This window comes from Rhincodon typus, chromosome 5, assembly GCF_021869965.1.
Source record: "Rhincodon typus isolate 14 chromosome 5, sRhiTyp1.1, whole genome shotgun sequence".
Lineage (NCBI taxonomy): Eukaryota > Metazoa > Chordata > Chondrichthyes > Orectolobiformes > Rhincodontidae > Rhincodon > Rhincodon typus.
The window spans coordinates 38,999,075-39,018,874 of NC_063336.1; the positions used below are offsets into that span (position 1 = coordinate 38,999,075).

The 19,800-nt window shown below is 39.6% G+C and overlaps 1 protein-coding gene across 1 annotated transcript in view; it reads right to left on the reverse strand.

Moving 5' to 3' along the window:
* Positions 1–19,800, reverse strand: part of map3k5 (mitogen-activated protein kinase kinase kinase 5) — a 195,700-nt gene that overhangs the window by 8,188 nt on the left and 167,712 nt on the right. The window contains exons 22-26 of the mRNA XM_048596746.1: positions 17,859–18,044; positions 11,518–11,623; positions 10,004–10,256; positions 8,145–8,257; positions 1,374–1,486 (exon numbers count right to left, since the gene is read on the reverse strand). Of these exons, the coding sequence (XP_048452703.1) occupies positions 1,374–1,486; positions 8,145–8,257; positions 10,004–10,256; positions 11,518–11,623; positions 17,859–18,044 (771 nt within the window). The remainder of the gene's footprint in view (positions 1–1,373; positions 1,487–8,144; positions 8,258–10,003; positions 10,257–11,517; positions 11,624–17,858; positions 18,045–19,800) is intronic.

Sequence of the window (19,800 nt, forward strand, 5' to 3'; positions counted from 1 at the left end):
AATGTGGTAGTATCCATACTTAATCTCCCACAATTACTTCCAACACCAGTTATCCCTGCATGCAGTGTTGCAAATGTAATAGTGTCTGAGCGATTCAGCATCTCAGGCAAACAAAACAGATTTGATCATGCATTAGCTGCTGGTTAGCACTTTTGCAGTTGAGATGCTGATGCTCCATATTATGTGCAAGGGTACATGAAGCATACTCTGCACCTGCTGTAGCTGCCAATGAAGTCAATGTAAAGGAAACATGGAGGGTCTTGTGGTGCATTGTTAGTGTCCCCATCTCTGGGGGACAAGACCTGGATTCAAGTCTTACCTGCTCCACAGAACAGGTTGATTAGAAAATATCTAAAGGAAAATGAGGAGAGGTTTGTAATATGCAGCCAGTCTAATACCACCCTAATGACACTACTGGCGATAGCTAAAGATAATCCTATTTAATATATAGATGTATAGGATATTGCACCATACTCGTATCCTGGAGATAATACAGGATGTCCTCACTTACAGCTGGGGTTGTAATCCTGAAAATGCAATCTTTAAGTGGAAAGATAAAGTGAAGTATTGATTCCCATTGGAATCTAAGTTAGAACTGGAGTTAGAATTAAAAAACTTAAAAAAGTCAACTTCACCTGATGACGGAGCAGGGCTCCAAATGCTTGTGATTTCAAATAAACCTGTTGGGCTATAACCCGGTGTTGTGTGATTTCTGACCTTGGGGGAAAACACAGGCTGTTGTCAAGTGCTTTGGCATGGCCAGCGCCCCATGGGTTAGGAAGGGGCAGCTGGTCTCTAGAGTCACTGCTTGTCCCAAGGGTTGTGTGTGGTGGTGGGGGGAGGGGGTGCGGTGTGCGAGCTGGGCAGATGAGAGGGGAGGAGAATTACTGAATTCTGAAGTTGGCAACATCCCTACTGGCCAGAAGCCGCAGCTTTCGAGCTTGGAAGTGGCTGGTGCCCTATAGGCAATTTGGGGAAGCGCAGCTCTGGTCTATTGAATCAGGTCCTGTGTTCAATGGCAGCCTGTTAGAGGAGAATTGGGTTAAATCCAACCGTATGGCAGCTGCATTAAGGCCAGTGGCAGCTCCAGTGGACATTTTGTGGCCTGGTGGGCAGGTGCAACCTGGTGAAGACCTCAGGTTACGCTGGGGCACACATTGGAAGGCTGGGTGTGTCCTCAGGTCAGAGAGAGAAAGTTCACGCTAAAATGGCACCAATCAAGTAACACATGCCACAAAAGATGTTGTAACGAATCTTGCCACATTCAACACGATTTCTGGTGCTAATAACATCCTGGCTTTAAAGCAAAACTCACCAAATCAGTAATTTGAAATGCAGACTTCTTGCCTATTTATTAACAAATACTTTCTTACCCTATCTATTGTATCATCATCAGCTCCATGTTCTCTCAACCAATCAATAAGGTCAGGATCTCCAATGTTCACTGGAGAAGAATCATAGCGACACACTGACAGAACAGGAAGGTCTATTGTAAAAAATAAAAATAAATAGGAATTTAGTGAAAACTAGAATTATGTCAGTTGAAGTACAAAAGATCAAAGTTTACTTCAGTCAAAAGAAAGCCAACTTTAGCTGCATCTAGAAACATGTTTTGAAAAGTTGGGGGAAAATGTATTGAAAAATTAGTCTATTAAAATTACACTATTTAAAATCTTAATAACATTGAGCTCCCTCTGTATTCTTCCTTCCTGAAATGCTTAATAGTTTCAGGAAATAAAAAGTACATAATGTACAGAAACCAACAATTTGATAAGTGTTACAAGCCTACCTTCATCAGCAATCTTAAAAAGAGGGCCCTAGTCTTCTGCTTATCTTGCAAGCTTGACACACAAACTGCACTCAAGCTATCCTTTCTCTTATAAAGAAAAACAAAAACTGCTACAGAAACTCAGCAAGTCTGGCAGCATCTGTGAAGTGAAAGCAGAGTTAACATTTTTGAGTCCAGTGACCCTTTTCTGTTCTGAAGAAAACAATTTCTGCTTTTGTTTCAGATCTCCAGCATCCACAGTTCTGTTTCATCTTTTCTTTTATTCATTCAGGGGATATGAACTTTGCTGGCTACGTCAGCATTTATTGCCTATTCCTACTTGCCCTTCAGGTGGTGGTGGTGAGCTGCCTTTTTGAACCATTGACATTGGTACACCCACAATGCTGTCAGGGAGAGTGTTCCAGGATTTTGACCCAGCAACATTGAAAGAACAGTGATATATTTCCAGGTCAGGATGGCAAGTGGCTTGGAGAAGAACTTGCAGGTAGTGGTGTTCCCTTATCCTTCTGAATGATAGTGATCATGTGCTTGGAAGGAATGCAAAAACAGACTTTGTCTCCATAAAGACTGTGTGTTGGTCACTCCTACCAATACCATCATGGACAAATGTGCCTGTGACAAGCAGATTGGTGGGATGAAGTTGTGTGTTTTTTCCCTCACCACCTGCTATTGACCCAGTCTAGCAGGTATGTCCATTAGGACCTAACCAGCTTGGCCAGCGGTGCTGCCAAGCCACCTTTGGTGAAGTCATGCACGCAAAGTATACTCTGCAGCTCTGCAACCCTTAGTGCTTTACCCAAATGATTTTTTAACATGGAGTGTTACTGATTCATTAACGTAGGAGGGTTGGTGAAAGGATATTGCATGGTAATCACCAGGAGATTTCTTTGCCCAAGTTTGACCTGAGGCCATGGAGAATTCATGCAGTCCAGAGTCAATATTGAGGACGTCCAGGGCAACTCCGTCCTGGCCATGTGCCAGTGTATGCCATCACTTTTGGTGAGTCTATCCCGCTGGTGAGACAAGTGTGTGGTGATGGTGTCATCTGACACATGGTCTTTAATGTCCTATTCCTTCAGTAGGATAATGACAATTTGCTGTTTGATTAGTTTGATTAGTCTGAGACATGTCTCAGGTCAGAAGAATAGATGTTCATCGATGACTGCACAATATTCAGCATTATTTTCAACTCCTCAGATACTGAAGCAGTCCATGCCCATATGCGCAAGACATGGCTACCATTCAGGTTTGTGCTGATAAAATTTGTATCACACAAATTCCAGGTGTGTGATGGAATAGTTTCCACTTGCCTGAATGAGTGGAGCACCTACCATCCACAAGTATCTCAACACCAATCAAGATAAAACAGCCAATTTGACTAGTATCCCATCACCACCTTAATATATTTATTTCCTTCGCCAGTAATGCACAATGGCAGCAGTGTGTACCATCTACATGAGGTACTGCAGCAATTCACCATGACTGTTTCATCAGCACAGTCCAAACCCAAGACCTCTATCACTTAGAAGGATACGGATAGCAGATGCATAAGAACACCACCACTTGAAAGTTCCCCTTCATATGCCATCCTGACTTGAAACTATATTGTTGTTCTCTCACGGTGTTTGTGTCTAAATCCTGGACTAATGCATTTAAAAAAAGAAATATCAGAGTATTGTTCATCTTATATTGTGCAAATTCTTGATTGGGCTAAAAACCACTTGCCTATCTGAAAAATACCTAGTTTACCTCAAACTGTCCTGGAAAGGCAACATTTGTCAAAAAGCTGAACAACAGACTCAGTAAATAATGCACTACTATTCAGCATGAACCTATGCACGGTAATTTGCATCAGCAGGATGTCCAAAAAGACGTTCTGTCTATCACACAATTCAGGAACATCATGTATGAAAATCAGTGCTGGCTTGATATCAGCTATGTCGGCTATCCTAACAATTGGCTAAACCTAACAGTATGTTATGTGGATTTTTTAAAAACAGGCACGGCATGGACCACAATCAATCAGCTTGAGTTTGCAAAACCCAAAGGAAAATAGCTGTTAGATGTGACTTCATGACTGGACAGCACTTTCTGAATGATCCCAAATGTGCCAATACCTATAACAACTAATTTCAAATAATGAGCTGAGCTTATAACATGGTTCATTCACACTTACTAGAAGCGACATACATTCACGTGCAGGAACCTGTCCTCTGCAAACTAAAGGAATATGTCAGCCTTGCATTATTTTTCTGAATTATCCAGGAGCCTGAGGAGCCTATAATTCCCCATTGCATTCTCCATGATAATGCCTCAGGTAATGAGAGTCGACTTGCCAACTAATCAGCATCCTATTTTTCTATGGTAAAAACTGTCTTAACCATTAAATTTGGCACTCTGCATTGGTTGTGATGAGTGCAAGATGATTAGCTTTCACAACATTATTTTATTGTTCACTGTTGACAACTCCTGTAGTTGCCCTGATGATATCCCATTTTATATCTTAATTTATTTGAGCTGTAGCAGAGCAATAATGACTTGCATTTATATTTACCTTTAATACAGAAATAACTAAAAATGTGTTCACAAAAGGTACGAAGAATATATGAAAAGTAATCCAAAGAAAGAGCTAGCAGAAGATGTGACTAATAAGGATTTTCAAGGAGAAGTACTCAACAGTGAAGGCAAAGAGCATTGAAGGAAGATTGACTTCACTAGGAATTGGGACTCACCACTATAATCTCCTCCTGCACCCCCACATCTGATCATCTGTGCTCATTCAACTCTGGCCTCTTAACAATTCTGAATTTTAATTGCTTTATAATTGGTAGTCATGCATAATCCCCAATCTCTGGAATACCTTCCCCACACCTTGCTGCCATTCTTCCCTGTTTTCATCCTATAAGACACTTGTTAGAATCTACCTCTGTGACCAACCTTTCGGTTACCTGACCGATTGCCTCCTTACGTGGTTCAGTATTATAAGTTCTTTTATAGTGCTCCTGTGAAGGGCCTTGGGAGACATTTTATTATGTGAAAGATGTTATGCAAGTTATTGCTGAATTTTGTCACTGCTGCTCAATTGCAATTGGTTCACTTGAAGTGCTGCGAAGTGATGTTTACATTTATGCATGATAATTTTACCATATGTCTGGTGAACCTTTAGCAGTGTAAAAGGAATAGCTCCACAGAAATTAATATGTTAATGATCAGATGAGGAGAGGTTGAATGGGTCCTTGCTTTTGCTCCTCTTTTGTCCATAGACTTTTGTTTGAAAAGGTTATACTTGCCAATTCAGTGAGTACTGCATTGTTTACACAGTGTGATCACAAAAGAGCTAATTGGACAGATCTTCTTGAACTTGATAAAGAAGGAGATTAGTTTTGCTATCCTTGAAGAGATGTAGGTTAGAGCAAACCCTGGATTGCACATACTCTCCACCTTAAAAAACACACACAAAACATATAGGCTGGAAAGTTAACAGAGTTAACATTTCGGGTCCGGTGACCATTCCTCAGAACTTCCTCATCAGTTCTGAGGAAGGGTCACCGGATCCAAAACGTTAACTCTGATTTTTTTCTCCACAGATGCTGCCATACCTGCTGAGCTTTTCCAGCAACTTCTGTTTTTGTTCCTGATTTAAAGCATCCTCAGTTCTTTTGGTTTTTATCTCAGAATTTCCCCTGTCAAGCCTCCTAAGAATCCTATATGTTTCAATGAGATCACCTCTCATTCTTCTAAACTCGTGAGTCCCAACCTGTTCAGCCTTTGCTCATAAGACAATCCCTCCACACCGGGATCAGCCTAATGAAACTTCTTTGAACTGTGGTCTCACCAGCACCTTTTAGAGTTGCAGTAAGACTTCCCTACTCCTGTACCCCCTGAAGTAAGAGCCAACATTCCGTAAGCCTTCCTGTTTATCTGTTGCACCTGTGTTTGTGCAACAGTACTCCAAAGGTTGTTTAAACTGCAGATGGATGATCTGTTTTGCTGGATACACAGCTATGGAGTTGCATTCTTTCTCTAAAGTTCCTGTTTGTTGCACCTGGAGAAAAACTCGAAAAATAGCAGAGAGGGATCAAAAGCTTGCAGGTTGGGTTGACAGAGGGAGGAGAGGAGGGGCTTTGATCTCTTTCTGCTGTGAAAACATGTACTTGAAACAAGGTGTTGGTTTATTGTGTGACTGCTCTTGTCCACAGACAATAATTCAAATATTATATATTCCAATTGTAACTCGAGTTGCTCATGTCTGGAAAGTTTCTTAAATCAGGGACACCACTGTAAAACATGTGTCCTTAATAACTATCTTCACAGATGAATACCTCAGGTAATTGCCATATATGTCTTACTAATAGAGTAGGTGATACCCCTTCTAACTCCATTTTGATTTAGCCCTATTCCCCCCTACCTAAGTCTCCCTCATCTTTGATGGTTTGCATTGTACTTAACAGGCCTTGCATCTAAATCAATCAATTAGAAAACACAGAGATAGTAGGAACTGCAGATGCTGGAGAATCTGAGGTAACAAGGTGTAGAGCTGTATGAACACAGAAGGCCAAGCAGCATCAGAGGAGCAGGAAAGCTGATGTTTCGGGCCTAGACCCCATTTCTGAAGAAGGGTCTAGGCCCGAAATGTCAGCTTTCCTGCTCCTCCGATGCTGCTTGGCCTGCTGTGTTCATCCAGCTCTACACCTTGTCATCTCTTAATTAGAAAACACAGGCGATTTACTGGTGGTGGTTAATAGATGATAAAAATATATCACACTGATTTAGTAATGGGAAAAATGTTCAGTTGTGTGTAAGTGCACTTCTGGATTTAAAGAAAAAAGAAACAAATACTAGCAGGGCAGATGAGGGCTGTTGTGGCACAGTGGCAGCAACCCCACCATGAGCAAGGAGGCCTGGGTTAAAACCCATTTGCTCCAGAGGTGTGTAGTAATATCTCTGAAAAGGTTGATCGGACAATATCTAGAGCAGATGATGACAAGCCTCTTGTGGAAAATGGTAGTGTCCTTATCTCTGAGCTTGATGGCCTGGGTTCGGGTCCTACTTGTTCTGGAGGTGTGTCATAAAATGTCTGAACTGGTTAATTAAAAATTTCTCGAGCAGGAGATGAAGGCTCTTGTGTGACAATGGTAGTGTCCCTACCTCTGGATCGGGAGGGCTGAGTTCACATCCCATCTGCTCCAGAGTTGTATAATAATATCCTTGTATAGACTGATTTACAAATAATACCCATGTGGAACTCCTGCAGCAATGTCCATAATGGGTGTCAATTAGCTCAGTTGGCTGCATAGCTGGTTTGTGATGCACAGAAGTGCCTACAGTATGGATTAAATTCCCGGACTGACTGAGGTTTCCACAAAGATCCTGCCTTCTCAACTTCACCTGAGGTGTGGTGCTCCTCAGGTTAAACTCACCACCAGTTGTTTTTCATGGATTTTTGCGCTGCAGTGACAGTGTCCCTACCCCTCAGACAGGAAACCCGGGTTTAAATTCTGCCTGCTCTAGAGGTATGTAATAATATCTCTGAACAGGCTAATTAAAAAAAAATACTGAAGCAAGTTTAGGGGCGCCTGTGGCTCTGTGGTAGTGTCCCTACCTCTAGGCCAGAAGTCTGGGGTTCAAGTCTTACCTGTTCCAGAGGTCTGTCATAGCACACGTTAATGAGAAACTCTCTGCAGCAGGGGACGTTTGGTTCGTCAGTTCCTAGTATAATGTCATTATTTGACATCTTCTTAGTGACAATGGTCTGAGCATTAAGCAGAAACCCAGCAGAAAGGCATTGGTAGGATATAAGGTGTTGCCACCTCTGAGCAAACTTTCAAATCAATGCCAGGATATCAATCAGTCACCCATAAGCACTTTTGTTTCTCGTCATTCCACATCATTCAAAAAAAACTTCCTTGTTTGTTTTCTGTTGATGAAAGCAGATTAGACACAGCAGCTACTGATGAAACGAGAATGAAGCAGGCTTGATTGTTGCTCTCCTCAGTATCTTCCAATTCAAGAAAAGATCCTAATACTGACACCATGATCCTCTTTACTCCAAGTTGGGTTTGGACTTATTTCAGGTACACCTTTTTAAACCAGGTTAAAACTAATGGTTAAAATGGTAAAAGGTTAGAGAGCTTCAACCAAGTAAAAAATGTGCAGTCAAAAACAATACTTTTCTATGTGAAATAAAAACCAAAAGAACTGCGGATGCTGTAAATCAGGAACAAAACAAAGTTGCTGGAAAAGCTCAGCAGGTCTAGCAGCATCTGTGAAGGAAAAAACAGAGTTAATGTTTCGGGTCCAGTAACTCTTCCTCAGGATGGCCCTTACATGTGGGGTCATCTTGCTCAAACTTTACCTATGGATTGTGACTTCAATCTCAGCAATTTAATTTCCTGCTCCTTTTCTTCAATAGCCTGATGAAGAAGAATCTGATAATCCTTTTCTTTCTGAACAAGCTCTTCCAAAAGCCTACAGAAAGAATATTAAATATTTAACATTACTTTGTAAAATGCCATTCACAGTTTTAAAATCCATATTTAACTTGGACTTTTTCACTGGTTTGTCAGGCTCAACAAAGTACACGTGCACTAAATATAAGTTCTACCCTGGTCCACATTTGTTTGATCAACACAAACTGAAATTCTTCTTTTAATGGGAAGTGGAAGATACATTACCTCTTATCATCCATGGAAGCACATTCCATCTTAATAGATTTTAGATAAACCACATATTGAGCAAACATCTACATGTCTGTATAGTATTGTGAATAGCAGTTATATTCAACAGCTCCTACACCTGCCTTGTGAAACTTGAGGATTGCTGCAATTTACATCGTTAATTTTGACCTGTTAAATTAAAAATAATGATCAACCATTAACAATGCTCCCTCCTGACAAAGGTCTTTATGCAGATGGACAACTAGGGTTGTTTTATCTGCACACTACTTTTATAAAGGTGAAGATGATCCTAAACAGGTAGACATTCATTTTTGAAAATTCAATGTCATCTGCATTGTCAATATCACCATATTGTGGTTGTTGCAAGATATAGAGAAAAATTTCTACATCAAGTGATTCCACTCATCTCAAATATGCAGGATCTCCAATTGTAATTTTGGTAGTCAATTAATCAATTTAAAGAAAGAACAGATCCCATAAAGATAGAATTTAGAAGGCGGGGGTTAGACAGACAGATCTTCAGATCACTTCACAAAACAGAAGTTGATCAATTTATAAAGACAAACTGTTTCTAGTGACAGAAGGGTCAGTAAGCAAAAGACAGATCTAAAACAATTGGCAAAAGAAACGGATGCGTCACGAAGAAAATATTTGCATATGGAGTTATTGTAATCTGGCATTCAATACATGAAAGAAACAGAGGCAGGTTGAATAATAACTTTCAAAAAGGAACTGAACAAATTCTTGAAGGAAAATTTCCTCCAGGGCGACAAAAAAAGCTGGGAATTAATACAAACTGGATATCACTTTAAAAAAAGATGACACAGGGAAAATGGGCTGATTGGCCTTCTAGCATGTTGTATGATTCTGTGACATAGACTAAATGGGAGCAGAAGCTAGATAATGAGGCATATAAATTGTCCATATCCACAGTCATCTTAATCTCTTAGTCATTCAAAACAACAACTGGACAACTGAGAATCGGGTTGAAAGTTTTCCATAATATAAAACAAAGAATGGTAGATGCTGAAGATCTGAAACAAAACTCAGAAATTGCTGGAGAAACTCAGCAGGTCTGGCAGCACCTGTGGAGAGAAAGAAGAGTTAATGTTTCAAGTCCGGTGACTCCTCTTTAGATCTGTTCCGAATATTCTGAAGAAGGGTTACTGGACTCGAAATGTTACCTCTGCTTCTGCTCCATAGATGCTGCCAAACCTGCTGAGTTTCTCCATAAATTTCTGCTTTTGGTGGAGGGGAATTTCCATTCTGGCATCAAATTGGAAATTTTCCTTCCCTGATGCAGGCATCTTAATTATAGTGCATAAAACAACTGGATCTGAGAAACACTTTCTTTTACTGAAATACTGTAACAAGATTGTGACTGTTTAAGTATCAAAGTTCAAGATATTGCCTGTTTTTTCAAATGGAATCTAAAGATGTTCAGGTAACAACATAAAGAGTGCAAATCAAATCATATCAGATCAGACTTAATGAAATCACAAAACTTTATCAACACATTTGACATATTGAGATTTACCTGCTGGTTTCTAATTTAAGTCTTCCCAATTGCATACTCAAGGACCTATGTACATATTGGGAGTCATGGGACAATGTTGAACTAAGGGTACTAACACCCGAGGTTGGTATTGGGTCCTCATTCACAGCACTTGGCCGCTGAGTTTGAGAATGAATTGGTTTATTGGGATCTTCATCATCACCATCCTCATCATCTGCTTCCTCTTGGTCTGCAGCATCACTCCCAGAAGCGAGGCTGAAATGTGGTCTCAGTTCTATACAAAGACATTGATAGCATACCATTACAGTTCTGTCTAGAAATTGAAGTTCTGTGCTTTAAAGAAAAGCTGTTGAACTTCAAATTAGGTTGAAATTAGTTTTGGGAATAGATCATTTCAGACAGTGGAACATTCAGTTCCAGCTTCTTGAAAATAATACAGGAAAATTTATGTGCATGCTATATTATGCAACACTGGCTCATTAATCAACATTTTCAGCTTGCAGAGCAACATCTCCTGACATACATAATAAATGTTGTAAGAATAATGTTGTTGCCACAATTAAGTGACAAGAAATGTCAGAAATTTTTTTCAGGAATTCTGTTGACCAGTCACTGTAACTTCAGCAGAAATTGCTTTTGCATTTCTCTGGGGTTTGTGATGATCTATTACCAAAGCTATGGCAAAAACAAGTAAGCAAACAAAAAAAAATGGGAAAACACTCAAGGAAGTTCCTTCTGAAAACAATTATTGATACTGGTTATTCATTATAGATCTAATAATCCACTTCAACTTAATGCTTGGTCTTTTAGTCCTTTGTGTCAGCGTTTGTGTTGTGATGGCTTACACCTTCAAGAAAGTAGGGTGAATAGGGATAAGTTGTACACAGTTTTAATGAAAAGAATATAGAAGAACTAGATGAAGTGCAAAACAGGCTTAAATGGATTGTGCCACAACCGAGAAGGTACAGGAATGATTGAAATGTATTTTGTCGTATTCTGAAGTGGTTTTCCTGTTTCTATTCAGCTTCTCTCTAGTGAGACCAGCATTTTATGATGGTCCATATCTGATGTAGAGCTTAAGTAAGGAAATTAAATGAAACTTTCAACTAATACAGCTTGACAAGAGACCCCTGATGTTGTACTATAACACAGCTTTTCATTCAATAGGAAATTGGTGAAAGAACGTGAGTGGATCTCACCACAAGTACTGAATCCAAAAGTACCCATACAGAAGTTGAAAACTCTGTTCAATACTTCTGTCACAATCAGTTTGAAAGAAAAGCACCAATGAAAATGAATATATCACTATTAATATAAATAATATTTTTGTTTAATTGACTTATTTGATTGCACACAAAATTAGGCATTTTAAAAAAGAAGTCACAAAACAGCGCTTCAATAGATTCTTTGTTATACCATCTGGTACTACTGGAATTATTAATAAGATGAACTCACAAACAGTATAACAATACAATTACTAATGGTTGAAATTGGAATTCTTCAGTAGCCCAGAACCTGCTGGAACAATGACTCACCAGGTACAAGAATGGTAATAGCTGTCTGCACAGCCTTGCGAATGATGTTATCCAAAGCAAACATCCAGTGAGGTTTTATATTATGTGTTCTCAGGACTTTATTTACCTAGTGTCAAAAGTTATAAAATTACCTGTTGTTAATATTTGCTGCAAATTTTTTATGTTACCACAGGAAAATACAGCAAAACAAAATTGAGCCTATGTGGACAGGCAATCAGATCAAAATGTTTAGAAGACAGACAGGCTATTTCATATATCTTGTACACAGCACTTTACATCATAATGTGAAGTTTCCTTACTGTGTTGTATACAAAAAAAAATTGCAAGTTTAATCAGTTACCCTCCCACCCCCACTAAAAGAAAAATCATATTTTCAGTGGAACATGTCACCGGAACTGAAACATGTTATTATGTTTTTCAGATGCTGGTTGACCTGCTGGGAATTTATAACAATTGATTAATGCTTTTAAGATTTTCATCATTAGTTTTTTTTCAAACTTTGCATTATAACATCGTGATCTTTGTGACAATTAGTCCTGGATTTTCAACTACAAGTTGTGAACAGACCTCACGACACGTGACATGAAATAAAAATGTTGTAAGTATGTTATACAGACTTCACTACACAGAAGAATTCATAACAATCAATTTACTACATTTACATATCTTTAAACTATTCATGCATTATAAGAACATAAACTTTGTTTACAGATGCAGTTTCCTATTAAAAGCACTGGAATTAATTTATAGTCCCATTTCAAAGAATCTAGCTGGAGGTGTTGACCAACTGTGAGATGTCAGGCTCCCTGCTGCAATAATGAATGGTTATGAAATAAGTCAGGCAGCAGGAATCCAGTAATAGCAGCTCTCAGGCATACACCAGAGTAAAACAGCCAGCAATGACCTTTTTTAGACACGGCAGACCTTTATTCCCGATATTTAAAGGGTAGAATTTCTAATTATCCAGACAGCTCCCTTTGATTGTTTGACATGCCATCTTGATACTTTTGACATTTGCTTTAAACATTTCCAATTAGCTTGACAGTTAATGATTTTATACACTTTACATACACTTATGACTACGTTTAACCATTCTAAAATGCAATTTATGTCACCAAAGGTGTCCAAAGACTATATCCAAATGAGGTACCTAATACCTCCAAAGGGGTATCTTGGTTATCCAAAGAAATGCACAAAGTTCAGATTTGCTCTTAACATGTCTACTCTGCACATCACAGGCTTCAAATTCCAAGGCTACGACGACAACAAAGAAGTGGGGGCAGCTGATAATTTAAATGATCAGCCTATCTCTATGGACTGTGCCTGTGCCAATTCCTCCACGCCCCCACAAAAATGTGAAGGGCTGTTTTCATGGGCAGGACTTGCAATTTCTGGGCTCATACATCTCTTCCAGACCCTACTGTAAACAACGTCAAAACTATAAAATGACAAAATGTAACAACCTTTTCCTTCAAATAAAACCAAAGAAGCTGAATAAGGCTGTGAGGATCTGTAACAGATTTTAAAAAAAATTAATTGAATTACTCTGGTCACAACACAGCAGTCAGAGATTAGGTACACACCATGTATGCAATCTATCAATAAAGCTTTAATCGTGGGGATAGTGTCCTGAGTATTTGTAGCTGATTTAAACTTATCTAAATGAAGAGGAAATTTAATGTTTCACACAACAGATGTTGTGTTCATTTACTTTTTAAATTATGCAATTAACTTCAGAATAGGCATGAAAGTGCAAAACATTATATCTGCAAATATACTTATCAAGCTGAGAATTCATCAGAGCACTTAAATCTATCATGCAAGAACAATTTACCCTAGTGTTTTGAAACAGAATGGGTGACAAAGCAGATCTGACATATCTAGGTTAGATAGATTAGTGAAAATGTTAAATATTCTCAAAGCTGTGCTGCCAACGGATGTCTGTCTTAATCTTTGAATACAGTCCACAATTCATTCACAACATACAAAATTCAGTCTCTTAATCTCTGTCTGACTTGATAGAAGCTTACAGTTTTGCTCTTGTTTGTGTTCAACTTGCATGTTGTCTGGAACAGAGTACTCAAAGAATAAGCTTTAAAATCCTTGTAGGGCATGTCTTCTGGTTGTTAGGAAACATAAACTCCCACCCCAAAAACTTTTATATACAGTAATATTATAGTTGGAAAAATGAAAAAGCCATTAGACTTAACAGGATCATTTGTCTTCATAAATCAATCCTTACTTTATGCTACCAAGCTCTGAAGGGTCAATGTCCGAATAGGTATTTCCTTCAACCTAGATGACAGTCAGTTCATTTCTAAGCAGTGACGGAAAGGGAATTTTTTTGTGTTCTGTTGGATCGTCAGAAAAATACTTATAGTCAGATTTAACCTACTTCACACACACTCTACACACACACACACAAACAGGGAAAATGTTCACATAGCATTATACATTTGTCAACATTTGACGATAGATGTGGTTTGCCACTTCAGAGATCCTTGCCCACTTCTATTTCTACATAAAAGGCACTGACACTCCAATTCCTGTCATGCAGCCGTGCTCATGATCTAGATAGAAATATACGCAAGAGCCCTTGCTGTGAATTGCTGAAATTTGCTGTCCCTCTTCTCACTTTCTTTCTAACATAGAACACTGAAAAACACTGACAGACTGTAAGTGTCTCTATAACACTGCACAATGCAAAAAACTGTGCAAGACAGTGAAACATGTTGGGGCCAAGGGGGTTGAATCAGTTTTCACTTAGGTTTATGGGATGTGCTAATCAAGCAAGAAAAAGGAAAGTTCTAACTTTCTGCTAGTGCTTAGCTGCTAGTGCCAGTGCCCAGGAGATTTTATTTAAATCCTGAAAGACACCAAATAAGTTCTGAACCTTCCAAGCTGGAGTTTCTGATTGAGGGATTCATGCTATCTTGGTAATAGTAATCCCAGTGAGTAATGACCATGGATTCAGCCTTCTCATAGTGATTTCACACTACTGGGGGTTACCTGCCTTTGATGGAGAGTGGCAAGTACAGTGGCTCCAGATGTTGCTGCAGTATGGCATGGCTGACACTGGGGAAATCTTTATCCTGGAAAATCAATTGCCTTTAAACAATGATAAATTACCCCATGATCAACTGCATTGGAAAATGCAGACTGAAAATTCTAACTTACTCTTTTCCCATGCTAGCATTACTGGATAACAGGCAACTAGCAAGCAGGCATGACATATTTCTTTTTGAAAGGTTTTTCAAGAGGACTACTTTTTGGTTTGAGGGGCTCCTTTCCCATTCTAACCAACCCCTTTATTAGGTGACGCAGTCAGTATTACATAAGAACATAAGAAGTAGGGGCAGGAGTAGGTCATCTGGCCCCTCGAGCCTGCCCCGCCATTTAATAAGATCATGGCTGATCTTCTTGAGACTCAGCTCCACTTACCCGCCCACTCACCATAACCCTTAATTCCTTTACTGTTCAAAAATTTATCTAGCCTTGCTTTGAAAACATTCAGTGAGGTAGCTTCAACCGCTTCACTGGGCAGGGAATTCCACAGATTCACAACCCTTTGGGTGAAGAAGTTCCTCCTGACCTCAGTCCTACATCTGCTTCCCTTTATTTTGAGGCAATGCCCTCTAGTCCCAGTTTTACCTGCTAGCAGAAACAACCTCCCTGCCTCCACCTTATCTATTCCCTTCTAACATTACCTTCTGGATCAGTGTTGATGTATAGGATATCTGGACTCACAGAGGCAGCATGAAGCACAATATCCTCAATAATTATCAATCCCATTAAAAACTTAAAGTCATATCACTCAAGGAAAGCACTAATTTTGTAGATACCAAAGTATCTAATTGGCACAAGACAACAGACATAGGTTAGCAAAAACAGTTCTTTTCAAATAACTGATGCCGATACCTGCACACAAAAAGAGATCATCCTAAATACACCTTCCTCAGACTGGTTGGAAGTTAGAACTTTCTGTTTCCTTGCTTGATTAGCACATCCCATCTACCTGAGTGAATACTGATTCAACCCCCTTCACCCCACCATGCTTCACTGACTTGCACAGTTATGTGCATTGTGAAGGGTTACAGAGAGGCATCACAGTATGCCATTGTTTTTCAATGTCTTATGCTAGATAGAAAGATCACAGCTAATGTGTTTCCATTGCTTATCTTCCAAGTTGGAATACTAAACAAGGCGATTATTACTTTTTTTTAAACTGCACCTCAGATTTCAACAATTGATTGTGTTCATTAAATGTTTCTCCATTCTTGCGCTGAGTCCTATGCAGCCTTAAGCTAGAGATTCTATCTTTATTTGCAAGGAATTTGCCACCCCAATGATTTCAGGTTTTCCTGGCTCCCAATTAGCAGAGGATTCCTTTGTTGACAACTTTGAAATGGATCTCCCTTCCCGACCTCCCTTGCAGCCTCTCTTTTTCTCCCAAATCTCTTTTTGCAGACTCCACAATTCTAACAATCCTCCTTGTGGCCTTCACATCTCTCCCCACTCCCTTTCTGGCATCTCGCTTCTCATGATCCTGCTGAAACTTGGTGGCAAGATGGCAGCCTCTATAAAGAGGCAGCTCATCACACAGCCTCTGGTATTGGTAAAAAGGCTGCTCCTGACTCTGGCCTCCTCTCCCTGCCTCAGCAAAATGGTCCTTGGATGCATGCTTCCAGGCCTCTGCTCCCAGACCTCAACCTCTCACTCCTGGATCTTGCCTCTCAGCACCCCATTCACCTACCAACTCTTTCACTGTTGGCACTTACTTATCTAGCTATTCCTCAGATAGGGCTTGTTTCTTTCCTATGTTTGTGGCTTAAGTCCACAAATGGGCCTATTTCTGCAACAAGTATGGGAAACAACCAACCTATTATTGGGGGAGCAGCTCCTTGTTCCATTTAAAATTATCTAATTGCTCAGAGTGAACTGTTCCCAGGATTTAGGGATTTTGGACAGACTCACTTGTCACCCTTGTATATTTTGAGTATTGACTACAATGCTGTGATATTTGTGACAGGCAACTGGTGGATAACATTTCATTGCCATTAATGTCAAATTATCCCACAATATTTAGAATTGACCCCAGTCCATCTCTCAAATTCAAATTCCATGCTACTCTCCAAAATGAATATCCATCACTGTGTGTATTTGACAGCAGATAATTACAATATGCAATCACTAGATAGCTTTAAAATGCAACGTAGAAATTGGATTAAATTAACAACAAACAAAAATACTCAGTAGAAATGACTTATTATGAAAACATTTAATACATGCAGATCAAGGAGCTCAAAACAACATCAGGACAAAGCAGCCTTCTTGATGGGTATCACATCCACTAACCTAAATATTCATTTCCCCCAGCACTGATGCACCACAGTAGCACTATTTACTGTATAGGTAATGCACTGCTGTAACTCACTAAGGTTAATAGAATTCCTGCAGTGGGTAAACAGGCCCTTCAAGTCCACACCAACCGTCAGAGCATCCCACCCAGATGTATTCCTCTATAACCTACCTAATCTACACATCCCTAAACACTATGGGCGATTTAGCATGGCCAATCCACCGAGCCTGCATATCTTTGGACTGTGGGAGGAAACCGGAGCACCGGGAGGAAACCCACGCAGACATGGGGAGAATGTGCAAACTCCACGCAGACAGTTGCCTGAGGCTGGAATTGAACCTGGGTCCCTGGTGCTGTGAGGCAGCAGTGCTACCCACTGAGCCACCGTGCCACCCTTAGGTTCCTTCAATAGCACGTTCCAAACCTATGACCAATACCGCCTGGAAGGACAAGGGCAGCAGATACAGAGGATCATCACCACCTGCAAGTTCCCTCCAGGCCATACACCATTCTAACTTGGAACTACATCTTTATTTCTTCAGTCATGAGACCAAAATCATGGAATTCCCTTCCCAACGGCATTTTGAGTGTGTCTATACTCCATGTATTACGGCAGTTCAATAAGGCAGTACAACACCATCATCTTCTCAAGGACAAATAAGGATGGGTAACATACACACCACATGAAAGACTTTTAAAAAATCAAATTCTCAGTGTGTTATTCTATCCTATATATTTCAAATTAGTCTTGCCCTCTAATTTCTATAAAGCACACAATCATTTCCACCATTTTGGGATTATTCACATTAGCCATACTGGGGTCTCTGACTATGAGTGGCTCATATGAAGCAGATTTTTAGATATACATTCATTAGTAATTACACTGAAACAGCATAAACTCATATAGGACTTTCACAACCAGTAGACGCAAAGACTTTTGAAAGAAAAAATTTCTTGTTAAGATAAACAAATGAGAACTTACAGCTTCCTGGAAGCCAAAAAGCACCATCTGAATCTGGTTAATGGCATGGTTGTCAAAATCCAACTCCAACTTCAGCCTGGAAAGGGTGGCGGAGATGATTTTGCGATCAATTAATCTCACAAACTCCCGCAAACTAACCACAAGTGTACTGATGTGCTCAGATTTTAGCTTTGGTTCCTCAGAACCCTGCGAATCAAGAAAACAGAATATATTTATTAATTTTCCAAAACTTAATATGATATTACAGATTGGTGCAGATTTTCATGTTCCACTACCTCAGTATACTGGATCACCTGAGTGAAGTGTATAAATGGAAATGATTGGGAATATTGCATACCCAAGGAAGCCTGCTTGAATTTCTATCAATTAAACAATAGATAGAAATTCAAACAAAATAAATAACAGCTGCAAACTCCACCTTTTCCTCCTAGTGTCCAAGCAATATAATGCATGCCACAAAAAATCTGTACCTCATTTCCTGCATTTCAAAGAATTAACACCCCTTTTCCTCACTGAAAACTTGTCACATCTAAAAAGGAGATTGATTAGCTCAATTGGCTGGCTGGTTTGTTACACAGAGTGATGCCAACAGCATGGGTTCAATTCCCACACTGGCTGAAGTTACCATGAAGGATTCTCCTTATAAAACTCTCCCCTCATCTGAGGTGTGGTGACCCTCAGGTTAAACCATCAACAGTCATCTCTCTCTCTAATGAGACATCAGCCCTATGGTCCTCTGGGACAATGGTGACATTACCTTTCCCTACATCAGAATAGCGTCAAGACAATGCAGCTGGCAGTCACTGTTCAGAATTCAACCCTCTGTCGAGGATCTGTACTATTCCTGAATCTCTGTTCATGATTGACCAATTTGTCAAATAGGAGTCACAATGGGTTTGGTTTTATCAAATAGCAATGTAAATCAATGTTTCATTGAATACAGTGGTTATGACAGATAAGGAACAGGAATTGTAGTAATGTTTTTCTACGTGGTTCTAAACTGGTTAAACCGTTATCAGTAACCTACACACACTTGGAAACATGTAAGCCTTGATGTTAAAAATCTACACCCGAGATCTTTCGATTTGGCTAAGACTATGGGTGGTAGTGAAAAAATGATCATTCCATAGGGAGGCCAACAGAGCCTTTATCTATTGGATTTTTCAGTAGCTAAGGTTGGAGAGTCTCAAATGCAGTATTGCATTCTATGTGCATCAGATACATGACTATTTTATGCAGGTTATTGAGTGCATAAGGAGGGCTTGGTAATTATACAGTGCCTTTCATGATCACAGGATGATTCAAAGCATTTTGCAGCGGATGAAGTATTTTTGGGGTTCAACCATTCTTTGAATGTAGGAAATGTGGCAGTTAATTTGTTCACAAATAGCAATGCAATATTGACCATAACCTGATTTTCTGATATTAACGGAGAGTTCAGAACGAGTTAGGACACAGGGAGTAACTCCCCATCCCTTCTTTGAAATAGTGCCATGGAATCTTCTACATCCATGTGAAAGAGCAGCCAAGGCCTCAGTTTAACATCTTATCTGAGGGGCAGAACCTCTAACAGTGCAGCCTCCCCTCAATACAGCACTGATGTGTCAGTCTTGATCTTTATGTTCAAGTCCTGAAGTGTGTCTTGAGCCGCAATCTTCACGCTAAGAGGCTAGAATGCCATCAATTGAGCCATAGCTGGAAATTATCTTATAACCAATTAAATCTTAAGGTTAGTTATAAAAAATTTTAAGGTTTAAAAACAAATATATTTGCAATATACTTTCTTTCAGCTTACTGGCAAATCTCCCATCTGGGTCATATGATCAAGTACATGAGACTGGAGCCAGTCAAGGAACTGAACATGGGGATTGGGTGAGGAACCTTCATTCTGCTATCTGCTGCCATCCATTGCACAATGAACACAGACTGGGTTCTTAACGAT